This window comes from Syngnathus scovelli, chromosome 19, assembly GCF_024217435.2.
Source record: "Syngnathus scovelli strain Florida chromosome 19, RoL_Ssco_1.2, whole genome shotgun sequence".
Lineage (NCBI taxonomy): Eukaryota > Metazoa > Chordata > Actinopteri > Syngnathiformes > Syngnathidae > Syngnathus > Syngnathus scovelli.
Genome location: NC_090865.1, coordinates 5,997,424 through 6,010,861, shown reverse-complemented (window position 1 = coordinate 6,010,861; position 13,438 = coordinate 5,997,424). Strand labels below are relative to the sequence as shown.

Below are 13,438 nucleotides of genomic sequence, written 5' to 3'. Positions count from 1 at the left end.
CACTACTGAAACTAAAGCTTCTCTGTACAGCAAATATAGTTTGATAGTCTTACTGCTACTAGTGGATCATCTAGTGCAACATACAGATACGCATAAAGTTCAAAATTCACTTCAGTACATAATGTAAACATTAGCCTAAGTGCAACTCAACGTGGCCGCATTGATCGTAAGCAGGGCTGTGGACAGTAATCCTACGCGCATTCTCAGCAGCATGATGAAAATAAAATTGAACGTATTTTTTTTTTATTGTCGGACTCGGTGGACTCGGTCAAAATCAGCACCGAGTCCGAGTCCGGCAAAAATGACCGAGGCCGACCGAGTCCGAGTCCCCGAGTCCGAGTCCAGAGCCCTGTAATTGAATAATAAAATACAAAATAAAGGATACAAAAAGACACGTTTCGTCTCCCTGACATTTTATTTGTCCAACAAATCTTTTTTTAACACACTTTGATACATTTGAGCACTATTATGACCTTTTTTTGTAATTGGAGTTTTCTGGTATTATGTCATCCATGTAATATTACAACTTCTTTCAAAAAGACACATTTTGACCTCAGATTTTGTGTTTATTCTAGTGATATTATGACTTTGTTCTTGAAATATAAAAGACAAACCAACAAAACACACAAGTCATCAGTCATTGCACCAATTGCATGATTGGTTCAAGTGGGTCCAAAAGGGCGGGGGGGCTCAGAACCTAACACTTACCAATTGTCATACATACACCTAAGACACACTAATAATAAAAGTAGACAAGGTTAAAACAAAACATAGAAAATCCGATGACTAATGAATAATGGAGTGATATGATTGGCTTTCTCGCCGCACGGTACCAACTCGTTTCAGGACTAAAATTGTTCTTATAGACTAGAGCCAAGTAGGTACTTGCATTGTAAAATAGAGGCAATGACACACATACAACACAAACACACACACACACACACACACACTCAAACATACTGACGCACTTTTTGTAAACAAAACAAACTAAACGTAGAACCAACAGTTACAGTATTTGTCAGAGGACATTCTTTTCATGAATTTCGTACGGCCTTCAGGACCTTAAAACGATCCCGGATTGAGAAAGCTTCTTCACCCTGACGTAAAATCTCACAATTGAGATGACACTCGACCCTCCCCGAAACCCTTGGGCTTCCCCGCCGCCTGCGAGTCCCATCATAGCTCGTCATGCGAGGCGGCTTCGTCGGCTTTGAGCTTAAATTCGGCAGCTGTGATTTTACCGTCGCCGTCGCGGTCCTGGTTATTGAACATGTTGTCGATGATGCGCTGCGGGTCGAAACCGGGCACCAGGCGACCTCTGCCTTCCTTGACCTGCCGCAGGATGTAGTCGGTGAACTGCGAGACAAAAGAGCAATCAGCGGATGCAAAACGACCGCTTCCAAATACGACGGCCATCTTTGGGTGACGTACCTCGGCCGGTTCCACCTGCTCGTTCTTGTCCTTATCCATTTCGGTGAAAAGGTCGCCGCTCACCTCCTCGTTCCAGATGAACATGTAGCCTTCAGGGAGTCCGTCCTCCATTTCCATCAACTCGATATCGAAGACAAGAACCGCGCTGCCCGGAACCTCGCCAACTAGAAGTATGTTAGCACTTAGCTTTAGCTTCCGTGCTGAATTGGCAATCTGTAGACGCACTGGGTGCTTTGTGCGTGAAACTCACGAACTCCGTCTTCTCCGTAGCCGAGGTGCGGCGGGACGACGAGGTGTCTCCGCTCGCCCACGCACATTCCCAACATTCCTTCCTCCATCCCGGGCACCACCTCGTTGACGCCCAATACGATGTTGTACGTCTTCCCGTAGTTGTGCCTTGCATCACAAACAGAGAGAGACCTGTGTCAAGTAACGTGGAGGCTAGATGGTACAGATGCACTAAATGTGTATTGAGTTGAGTAAGGACAAAGGGTTAGGCTGCGATCCCATGCTAAATGGAGCAACAGGATGTAGCTGGAATATGAAAACAGGATGAAGCTACAACAGCATCCCTGAGAAAATGTCAGTTGCCTGAGAAAATGTCACCCCGACCCAAGAGGTCTTTTTAACCAAATTCGTATTTTTGGAACGAGGTCAATTGATCGCTCGACCTATTCCACCTAAATAGCATTTTACACCTTTTGTCTCCTTTATCCCACTTTTTACTATTTTTTGAGTTTTACAATCGAGAGAACTTCGAGACCACATCATTTTGTTTTAATGAGAATGGTGAGTGGAATTATTGTTGTTCGAACAATTGAGAATTATAATTCTTTTGCTTACTGATTCATTAAATTTCTATACTTTATAATCAGTTAATTCGATTCATGATGATTTTGTGCTCTAATTCTTTGGATTACATTTCTACTTTATAATCACTTAATTCAATTAATGATTATTTTGTGCTTTAATTCTTTGGATTAAATTTCTACCGAATCACTCACGTGGAGTCGAGGGGGCTTCCGTCCATGAGCGTGGCGTTGTAGTGATACTTGACAAAGTCGCCTTTCTTAGTCAGCTTGTCGCAAGTGTCCGGCTTGCTCGTGACCGTCACGACGGCGCCGTCCGACGGGTTGTGGAAGTCGATGATGTGGACGTCGAAGACCAGCACTGCCGAGCCGGGGATCTTGGACCCGGTGCCCTCTTCGCCGTAAGCCAAGTGTGGTGGGATGGTGATGGTGCGCCGCTCACCCATGCACACGCCGATCAGTCCCTCGTCCATGCCGGCGATCACGTAGCCACGACCCACGTAGGTGTCATAAGTGTGGTTGCGAGAGTAGCTGCAAAAACGAAATAATTCATTAAAACACATTGACTGAAAATATCGGAACCCTGACAAGAGATTTTTATAGTCTGTGCTTATTTTATTGTTTGCTTCAAACCATCGGAGCATGCAATTCCGCTCCCCTACTCATCCTGTCCACACGCTGCCATCTTGTGGCTGTCCAGGAGAGGTGCACCTCTCACAGCTTCTCACCTGGAGTCAAAGAAGGTTCCGTCAATGAGGCTTCCATTGTAGTGGTAGCGCACAAAGTCTCCTTCCACCAACTTCCGGGGGCATGGGTCAGGCACTTGCTGGTTGCTAATGGTGATGGTATCACTGGGGTTGTGCAGATCCAGCAGGACCACGTCGAACACCAGGGACGCCTGACCCGGGATGTCGCTACCTGATGGACAACAACTTGGATGTGACTTTCACAGAAATACGGAGAACCAAATTTTTAAAGGTGCCGCCGCACTGACCGTCTCCGTTCTCGCCGTATCCGAGCGCCGGCGGCATGGTGATGATGCGCCTCTCGCCCAAGCACATCCCAAGCAAGCCCTGATCCATGCCGGAGATCAGCCAGCCAATGCCCACGTAGGTGTTGTACGTCCGCATGCGGGTGTGGCTGCCGTGAAAATTTCGGTTTTGTCAACAACCACTTTCACATTTTTGTGACGTCTTTTGTGGTCGAACGATCCGATTTACCTGGAGTCAAAAAGCGTCCCGTCCAGCAGCGTGCCATTATAGTGGTAGCGCACGTAGTCTGACACCTCCACCTTGCGGGCGCAGATGGCGGGAGTGTGGTAGGTGTTGATCTGCACGCCATCCTCGGGGTTCCACACATCCAGCAGCAGCACGTCAAAATGGAGGATGGCGTCCGCCGGGATGATGTCGCCTGAAACACACATACGGATGTGAAACATACGAACTACATAATACCACGTGCATTTTGAACGCACCGTATCCCTTCTTTCCGTAGGCGAGGTGCGGCGGGATTTTAACTAGCCGTCTCTCGTTGACGCACATGCCCACCAGAGCTTTGTCCATGCCTTGGATCAGCTGACCCTTCCCCACAAATACATTGTAGGTGCTGCCACGGTCGTAACTGCAACACAAAATGACATTTGTCAATATCATGACGATACAAAGCGAACAGAACTTGAACCACTTTTGTTCAAATTAAGCAAACTAAATGAAGACTACAAAAAGGGCATTCAACTCATTTAAGTTCAATTAAAGAGGGAGTCAATTTGGTCTCTAGTCCTGGATGGACCTGAGCCTGGACAGGGCAAAGCAGGCCTGAACGGCTTTCTGTTCAAATATTTAAAATGACCATTCAGTAAGTGCTTTCAATAAAAGTAGTGTATAGTGCATATTCTGCACTTATTTCCCTTTTAAGTACTATTTGGGTTCTTTACGAGCATGTGAGCCCCCACCCAGCACAGCTCAGAAATGTTGCCTGCGTGGCTCTCTGGTACCAACCCACAAGCCGAAAGAAATTCTCACGGTGTACGAACTGCGCGTGCGTGCAGGCTCACCTGGAGTCAAACTTTTTGCCGTCCGGGAACATTCCGTTGTAATGGTACCGGACGTAGTCCCCAACTTTGACGGCGCGCGTGCACTTCTCTGGAACGAAAGTCTTTTCGATCACGATATCGTCTAACGGAGCCAGGGGCGCGCTGCAGGCGGCCAGCGCCACCAGAATCGCCAAACATCCGAACCCGTTAACGCCTGGTTGCATTTTGTTGAAAATGTGCATCGACTTTGAGGAGATGGCAAAAACTTCCTGATGATGTCCTTCTTTCCTTGCTTTCTTCCCCGGGTGGCTTCCTAGCAGTCTGCGCAGAGTTGGACCGAAAGTTCTGCCGTACCGGTCCCTGCTGTTTAAGAAACGCAGTCAAGTTAAACGTCACCAACACAACATCCGGTTCGGCAGCCAAAAATAAAAGCTTACATTATCATGTTTAACAGCTTTTTGCGAATGGCCACGTATTAAAATTAATAGATTGGCATAAAGTGGTTCTATCATGATTCAGACACGTATTAAAAACCCACGCTTAAGACCCTTTAGTTACTTTTTATTCTGACTACTTTTAGTTTTAGCCTTGCTTTATCTACGCGAGCTTGACAAATCCCCCAGGCGTTAATGGGCGAGCCTTTTTTCGGGGTACACGTATCGCACATGCGCAGTAGATCCTCGGCAAAGTGTCAACGTGGTAGGGGTCTCCACGTACCCACGCACATACCTACAAGTACTTCCGGATTTACGTCGCTATTTGCTAAACTTAACTACAGTGCAATTGTTTTGTAAGTGGGAAATCGCGTCTTAAGATGGTTTCGCCCGTGACAAAGTAAGTTCTGGGGTAATTATAGAACTTTTGGAACGGAAATGAATTGGTACCAAGGTCGCTACGTGGCAGTGGGAGGGACAGAAATGTGGTTTCACCCTGGTTCTGCTTAGCAATAACATGTCCGCCTTTTTTTAGACGGTAACTTTGTGCAATTTTCTAATAATAACGCCATGTTGTGTTTGGTTCTTGATTTTCTCACATAACGATAAAAAAAAAAGTGAAAAGTTTTGATTTTGGGGAGGAGCAGCTCCGGGAGCCTTGACTCTTCTTCCTCTGGGGGCGGAGAGATTCGGTCCGGCTACGTGTAACCGAGTCGGCCCTCCCAAATAAACAACATGGCACCCTCAGTGCTATCCCTTCTGGTGCTCCTTTTCGGCTTCGGTTCGGTCCACTGCCAGTACGAGAAGTACAGCTTCAGAAGCTTCCCCAGGAGCGAACTCATGCCGCTGGAGTCGGCCTACAAGTACGCGCTGGACCAGTACTCGGATGAGAAATGGGGGGACGCGGTGGAGTACCTGGAGGTGTCCCTGCGCCTCTACCGGCTGCTGCGAGACAGCGAAGCTTTCTGTAACCTCAACTGCAGCTCGGCGCGCCGGGAAGATGAGGACAAATTCGCAGAGTTCCCTGAGTTGCGAGCCTTTGCAAATGTTCTCCTGAGGGCCCAATGTCTGAAGCGATGCAAGCAGGGGCTACCCGCCTTCAGGCAGTCCATGCCCAGCCGGGACACCATGGATGAGTTTGAGAGAAGGGATCCCTACCGGTACTTGCAGTACGCTTACTTCAAGGTGAGACCAATTGAGGGTTGAAACAATATTGTTTTGATTGTCTCCTAGAGGTGAAACAGTTTTGGGGATGATGGAGTACAAGGTACTTTAATTTGTCTGGAAAGAATCCATTCTCTTAAAACATTCTGTCCTCCTCCCACATTCCAAAAACATTCAATTAATTTGCTTATTAAGAACATTTAAAAGGGCGTAGATCATTAAACCTAATTATGCAATTATGTTGTTATGACAGATATGTTTTCATGTTAAAAATGTCCACCCACTTTGGTGTTCATCCGTGGGCCCTAATTTTGTTCTAACTTAAGAAATATGGTTTTGTTTTCAATCAGAGCGACAGGCTAGCCAAGGCCGTGTCGGCCGCTCACACCTTCCTGCTCAAACACCCCAACGACGAGATGATGCAGAAGAACATGGCCTATTACAAGAGCCTGCCAGGGGCCGAGGAGCACCTTAAAGACCTGGAGACCAAATCCTACGAGGTATCACCCCGATGCTTGAACTTGACCAGCATCCTTTCCTCACAAAGTTTTTTTTTTTTAAAGATGCTGTTTGTTCGCGCCGTGCGGGCGTACAACGGCGAGAACTTCAGAACGTCCGTGTCTGACATGGAGCTGGCCTTGCGAGACTTCTTTAAGGTCTACGACGAGTGCCTCGCCGCTTCTGAGGGCCCCCGGGACATCAAGGATTTCAAAGACTTCTACCCTAACATTGCCGGTAAGTCATTTGAAGATATCTATCTTCGCCTTGATCTGTCCCGATACTTTTGATCCTTTATTCTTCTTGTTTTCTCCAGACCACTACGCGGAAGTGCTGGAGAGAAAAGTGCAATGTGAGAGCGACCTGACTCCAGTGGTGGGGGGATTTGTGGTGGACAAGTTCGTGGCCACCATGTACCACTACCTACAGTTTGCGTACTACAAGCGTGAGTTGCTCATCTCGGTCTTGATGCTTCAAGTTCTGCTCCATGGCGTCGGTGCTTAAGCGTCCATTTTGTGCCCGCAGTGAAGGATCTGAAGAACGCGGTGCCATGCGCCACCAGCTACCTGCTCTTCGACCCCACTGACGAGGTGATGAAGAACAACGTGGTCTACTATAAATTCCACAAGGACAAGTGGCAGCTCACCGACGAAGACTTCCAGCCCAGAGCGGTCCGTCAAACACTCACGACGACAATAGTTGCAACGTTGATAACGTCATGTGTTGTGTAGGAGGCGGTGCGCTACTACAATCAGACCACCATGCAGAATGAGATGGTGGACTTCGCCAGAAAGCATCTTGCCAGCGATGATGAGGTGACTTTTTGTTTTTTATACTTGCGAGGTTGCAATGTAAAAAGTGTCCACCAGGTCGCAGCAAATCTCAGCTCACGTCAAATCAGCCATCAATAAATACAGGAGTGATTCATTTATTCATTTGATAATTTAAAAAATATTTATAAATATTATATAATTTATAAATAAAGTAGTAGTTTTATAATAAATTATCACTTAAGTATTATTTTTTTATAAATTGTATAATTTATAAATAAAATAGTTTCATAATGAATTATCACTTAAGTATTATTTTTAACTGTGATGTTTTTCTTAACATCAAATCTACAGTAAATTAAAATAATGATAATTAAAATAGCACTAGCTATTATTTTTAATATATAATACAATAAAAAAAATATTTCATATTTTTATTAATTTATTTTTATTTTTTTACTGCTTGATATAAATGTCCTCTATTATTTATACAAACATTTCCTGAATCTAATTGACTTTATGTTTGTGTGTTGTCCGCAGGGTGAGGTGGTGGAATTCATAGATGAGTTTCTGGATTAGCAAAAATTCACCCTGAAAGCAAAAGCACATCAGCATTTATTTATTGAAATTTGTTGTTACAAAAGAATCTTTTCCAGCCTCATTTTATTATATGGTGGGTGGGGTGGGGGGGTGGGGGTGAATGACATTTTTATACTTGCTCTTACTTGAATGAACGGCTCCGCTGTGAATCGGTTGACAATAAAAGCCGTTGCCGAAAGATCCGAGGTGTCTTCGATGACCCCCAAAAAAAGTGACGGATGCGCGGTTTACATCGTCGTCATCACAAAGACGATTAGCTGTGAGGGCGGCTGCAGTCCGAGCAAGCACACACGCACGTGTTGAATCGTGTTTGAACATCGAGTCTCGGTGCAGTTTGTCACACGCACCCGTTAAAATGTCCACAGTGGAAAATTCCCTCCCAAGTGAGCGTGTTTTGTCCTTTCTCATTTTTATGGGTGACGCTTTGAAAAACAGTATGATGTAATAAAGCAGACTTTTACGTTCCGGGAGTTTATTCAAGCCAACGGGACACAAAGACGCCATCTTAAAAACTGAGCTGATTTATGATGAAAATGACGTCCGTCTTGCACCCCCCCCCCCCCCCCCCAATTTCCAGAAATAGACGCCGTACACTTTTTGAACTCAGCGATCGAATTGACAGCGTCATGTCCACGATTGCACACATCATACCGTGAGTAATAATCACACCAACAAGTAAATAGCATTTGTTACATTCATCATCACGACGGCAAATTGCGATATTTCATTACCGACTACGTGTCAGTCATTTCAGACGGCTAATCTGTAATTCTACGACTGCTCGACACTCCGCTTGAAAGCGAAGTCGTAAAGCACGGGGGGCGGGGGGGAAATAGACGCGCGTGGCAAACATAGCAACAGCAAGAAAACAACAAAAGCGGGCAAAATACCACAATGTGCAAAAGCCTCCTTGGAGGTCACGACCTCAGTCCGTAGTAACATTTCGACGCGGCCCTCCTCTGTTGTGGTTTTTAAATCGTGGTCCGACTTGTCTCTTAATACCGCCCCTCCCCCACCCTTAAACTTTCTGCTGCATCTCCATGTGCTGGGTGCTTTGTCCCTTCCCGTTCATGTTGTACGCCGAGCTCTTCTGCTGTCGCCGCCGGTAGCACCACACGGTCAATATGACGGCCGCTGCCACCACGCAGACCGCCGCAATAATGGCCGCCACGGTGGGGCCCCGGCGTGAGGCTCTGGGCGGTGGGCAGTTGTCCCCGACGCACACCGTCTCGCCCATCTCGCCCTCCACCTCGCCCCTCTCACCAGCCTCACCGGGCAAGTTGGCGCGCTCCCCCGCGGCCCCGGCTGAGGTGTCGCCGCCCTGTGCCGGATCCAGGAAGGGTTGCTGGGTGAGGTCCAGGAGCCACGAATGGGTGGGGACCACCTGCTGGGTGTCGTCCTCGAGGGTATCAGAGGAAGAGGCGGGGTTGTCCGGGGCGGCGGTCTCTAAAGATTCTGGTGTTTCCGACACGCTGGTGCCAGGGATGAGTTCTTCGACCTCGTTAGGGTGGGCGGCCACCGGGTGTCCATCCAGCCAGGTCTCGTCTGTGGTGGTCGCCGCTCCCACGTGGTCCCGGGTGCCATTCCGGCCGGTTTCGACAAAGATGACATGCTGATGATGGTCGTCGTCGTCTTCGCGGCTGTCGTGTTCCGAATGGCTATCGTGTTCGGCGTGGCTGTCGTTGCCGTCTCGCCTGCCCTCGTCGTTATCCAGGTTGTAGTCATCGCTTTCGTGTTCGTTGTGATCGTAATGATCGTTGCCGTCATCATCATCTCGTTCTTCATGGTCCTGATCATCATGATCATATTGATGCACAATATCTTCATCATCATCTCGTTCGTGGTCATAGTGTTCATCGTGATCGCCGTTGTGCTCGTTTTCATCGTATGGTTCTTCGTGATCGTCACGGTCCGGATGCTCCTCAGAAACATTCTCCTGAAGATGGCTGCTGTCCTCATGGACACCACGTTCCTCAGAGCTGTCGTTCCGGCTGCCGTAGTGAACCTCCTCATGCTCGCCCATATCATAGTGATCGTGGTCTTCGTAGCGGTCTTGGTGGTCCAGCTCTTCCTGCTCAACTGGAATTTGTTCCACTTGACTGACATGGGGAGTGAGACTCTCTTGCTCACTGTTGAGGTTCTCCTCGGATTGGCTGCTGGAGGTCCGCTGAGTGGTGGTCACCGGGTCCACGGAAACCGGGTGTTGTTCCTGCTGGAAGGTCTCCGAGGGGAACCAGAAGAGGTGTTTTTGGGTCAAGATGGAGCCTGGCGGGTCTGTGGACGCCGTGGTCACCACTTCCTGCCCCCAACTCGGGTCCTCGGCGGTGTCCACCACGCCTCGTTCCTTATCGCTTGTTTCCGCGGCATCTACTTCCATCTCATGCTGACCATCCAGATTTGAATCCACTTCTTCTCTTTGAAAGTGGATTTCTTGCAGCTCCTGGTCCCTGGGTTCTTCTGTGTGGATCGTGATCTCGTGAACCTCTACGGGTCTGTCGTCCTCGTTCTGATTGTCCGCATCGGCGTACGTGAACTGGTCATCGTAATCCACGTGAGTCTCGGTTGAGTCTGCAAGAACACAATCAGTTTTACACAATCTAATCAACGACTGACTCTTTCTGTGAAGCTCAGTTTAGACCGAGCATGCTTGCAGCTTCCCGAGCGCTTTCTTTTTCTTCTACCTTGGCCGTAAATCGGGCCACGGCACGGCATGTCGCACCCGGGTGCCACGGCAGCCATTTTCATCCAGACTCACAAGAGATACATTGTCCGCTCAAAGAGCAGGAATTGGGCGGAGGGTCACTGACAAGGTCCCAAAACAGAACAAAATAGCAGCTCTTCATTATTTTCTCTTTTGTACCTTTGATGCAAATCTGGACCAGTCCGTACCACTCGCCACAGCTGTCGCACAACAAGCTGAAGGCGCTGTGACCGTTGGGCATGACGTATCCCGGCACGCATGTGTAGAGGAGTTCGTCGCCCAACTCAAAACCGCCTTGGCCCTGCAGACGAGCGTTGGGGAAGGAAGGGGGGTCTCCGCACGCCACGCCTGTTGCCAACAAAAACAAAAGCATCAGAACATTCTGTTCTTGCTCGAGTCGACCGATTCGTTGACCGATTCGTTGACCGATTCGTTGACCGATTCGTTGACCGATTCATTGACCGATTCGTTGACTGACCTTTGTCTTTGATACAGAATCCGCTCGAGCTGCTGGAGTCGCCCGTGGCGTTTTCCGTCCTCACGTCCACGGCCTTTAGCGAGCCGCCTACGTAGCTACACACGGTGGTGCTGAAATGACGTAAATCCTTCTTTACTCAAATGTATGACGAAATATGAGCGACTCTCTCAATGCCACGTTACAATATTAAGTGTAAAGTATTTTAAATACAATTCTCCGAAGAATAAACTGGGTTAATTCTGCTCCTGTGCACGTCGGACCCATGCAAACATTCACTCGCGGATTTCCCTGCGCAAACATTTTGTTAGCATATCAGCCCGGCAATGTGGCGAGTCTTTATCGCACCGCGAGTTGACGTTCCCAGGCGCAAATAAACAATGTCAAACATGGAATCGGTCTCCTGATAGGAGAACGGTTTCCCGCCTCTCCAAACGAAGGCGTCGCTAATCGTTGGCAATGGCGAGAAATTGTGAGTCATACGCTAACAGGAGTTTGTCAACATGGGCTTATAAGGAAAAAATTCAAAAGCGGCCATCAGAAAGACGAGTTTGGGTGTCGTTTCGTGTGTGTGTTGTGGTTGGTTGGCATGCCAACAGCAAAGGTTTGCCAACTCGGAGACAGTTGTTAGATTGTGTTACGTATTTCAATGTCAACATAGAGGAGACGGCAACTTCCTGGTTCCTGGACGATGATGTCATACGGATGGATGGTGTGGGCCATTTTCATTCCGAGGTGGACCGCCCAACAACTAAAACTAAAAAAAGTTATTTTCTACAAATTTACCAAGTGACGCCGCCATTGTCGTGCGTTGATGTAAGTGGAGCCCAAAATGGTGTCTGAGCAAGCATTTTTCCCGGCAGTGCTGGCTTGACACGTCCTCACCATGTTTCACACCTCCCGGTGTCATCTGTCTGTCTGCCCCGAGGCCTTCAGAACCCTTTTAGCGCCGAGTTGGCCGTTAATGACTTAATGGCTCACGTCAGAAGTGAGACCAATATTGAACATAATTTTCCCGTCAGGTGGAAAAGCGAAAGGTCAATAGGGTTCTTACCCGAGGGAGCCTCCGTAAAGCCACCCACGGGTGCACGAGGAGAAGAAACACTCCATGACGGCGTGCCTCAGCTCCGAGGTCGATGCTAGCCGGGCCCGCCGGGAGGCGCAAGCCCGCTCGGCGTCACTGAACGATGAACTGGAAGACGCGTTCCCGAGCTCCACCACAAACACTCGACCTGCAATACAAATATGAACTTATTACGCTTTTCATGGCTCAAAAACAGACATTATGAAAAAAAATAACACAATTATGAAGCACTTTTTAAGTTGATTCAAAGATTTCTACATCAAATACCTACATAAGTATATTTTATATATATTATACATCGCCGCCCCAAATATGTTTTATACATACATGTCTATATATATATTATTTATATAATTAGATATAATTGAAATAACATTAATTTATAATATTAAAAAAAAATAATAATAATGCGGCTCGGTGGTGCACTGGGTAGCACGTCCGCCTCACAGTTTAGGAGGGTGCGGGTTCGATTCCACCTCCGGCCCTCCCCGTGCGGAGTTTGCATGTTCTCCCCGGGCCCGCGTGGGTTTTCTCCGGGCACTCCGGTTTCCTCCCACATCCCAAAAACATGCTTGGTAGGCCGATTGAGCACTCCAAATTGTCCCTAGGTGTGAGTGCGAGTGCGGATGGTTGTTTGTCTCTGTGTGCCCTGCGATTGGCTACCAACCGGTTCAGGGTGTCCCCCGCCTACTGCCCGTTGATGGCTGGGATAGGCTCCAGCACGCCCGCGACCCCCGTGGGGACTAAGCGGTTCAGAAAATGGATGGATGGATAGCTAAATTAATTATATATATATATATATATATATATATATATATATATATATATATATATATATATATATATATATATATATATATATATATATTGTCACTCAATAAAAGTTTAAGGTTTACTTTTCAAATTCGAACCATATTTCATTTTTAACCAACATTCAATTTGAAAAGAAAATTGGACAGGCACACTGTATACAGTAATGTCAGTAATTCCTTTTCCTATAAATGTCATTTCAAACAGAATGAAACTCTTTTTCTCTCTTACCATTTGCATTGACAACAGAAGCCACCAAAAGATAAGCAAAGCATCCAAGGAAGCCCAGCATCCTTCTCCTCGCTGAAAGATTTGTTTCTGCTCTGAAAAAGCAACGCCGTAAGTCACTTCAACTTCCTCCAGAAGCTGCAGAGGTGAGACTGAGCAAGGAGGAGGTGTGATGAGGATGAGGAGGACCGTGATGAGGATGACGAGGAGGAGGAGGAGGAGGAGGCCGAGGGTCCGGTTGGTAAGCAGATGGAGAGCGGCTGTGAAAAGTCACACTTTTCCGCGAGTCCGATGTGGATTCAAGTATTCCCTGCATGATTATTGCACGCCCTTTAAAAGTTTTCAACCTGCTTTTACATTTGGCTTCCATTTATGGAAAATCACAGCGGCTTAGGGATGTTT

At 47.4% G+C, this 13,438-nt stretch overlaps 3 protein-coding genes across 3 annotated transcripts; 1 reads left to right on the top strand and 2 right to left on the bottom strand.

Annotated features, from left to right (window-relative positions):
* Positions 1-396: 396 nt before the first annotated feature.
* On the bottom strand, positions 397-4,666 carry fkbp9 (FKBP prolyl isomerase 9). Its single transcript, XM_049750169.1, has 9 exons — positions 4,294-4,666; positions 3,715-3,860; positions 3,461-3,650; positions 3,235-3,380; positions 2,969-3,158; positions 2,436-2,771; positions 1,682-1,827; positions 1,432-1,595; positions 397-1,356 (listed from the first exon to the last, which is right to left on the bottom strand). The coding sequence occupies exons 1-9, from the start codon at positions 4,512-4,514 to the stop codon at positions 1,177-1,179; spliced, it is 1,719 nt and encodes a 572-aa protein (XP_049606126.1). The 5' UTR covers positions 4,515-4,666; the 3' UTR covers positions 397-1,176.
* A 270-nt stretch (positions 4,667-4,936) lies between these two features.
* On the top strand, positions 4,937-7,784 carry crtap (cartilage associated protein). The gene is made up of 7 exons (XM_049750261.2): positions 4,937-5,891; positions 6,221-6,370; positions 6,434-6,605; positions 6,685-6,813; positions 6,894-7,039; positions 7,100-7,183; positions 7,679-7,784. Exons 1-7 carry the CDS (start codon positions 5,442-5,444, stop codon positions 7,715-7,717), a joined length of 1,170 nt encoding a protein of 389 aa, XP_049606218.1. The 5' UTR covers positions 4,937-5,441; the 3' UTR covers positions 7,718-7,784.
* Positions 7,785-7,795: 11 nt separating this feature from the next.
* susd5 (sushi domain containing 5) lies at positions 7,796-13,412 on the bottom strand. The gene is made up of 5 exons (XM_049750108.2): positions 13,040-13,412; positions 11,969-12,146; positions 10,918-11,027; positions 10,599-10,787; positions 7,796-10,306 (listed from the first exon to the last, which is right to left on the bottom strand). The coding sequence occupies exons 1-5, from the start codon at positions 13,098-13,100 to the stop codon at positions 8,757-8,759; spliced, it is 2,088 nt and encodes a 695-aa protein (XP_049606065.1). The 5' UTR covers positions 13,101-13,412; the 3' UTR covers positions 7,796-8,756.
* Positions 13,413-13,438: the final 26 nt, after the last annotated feature.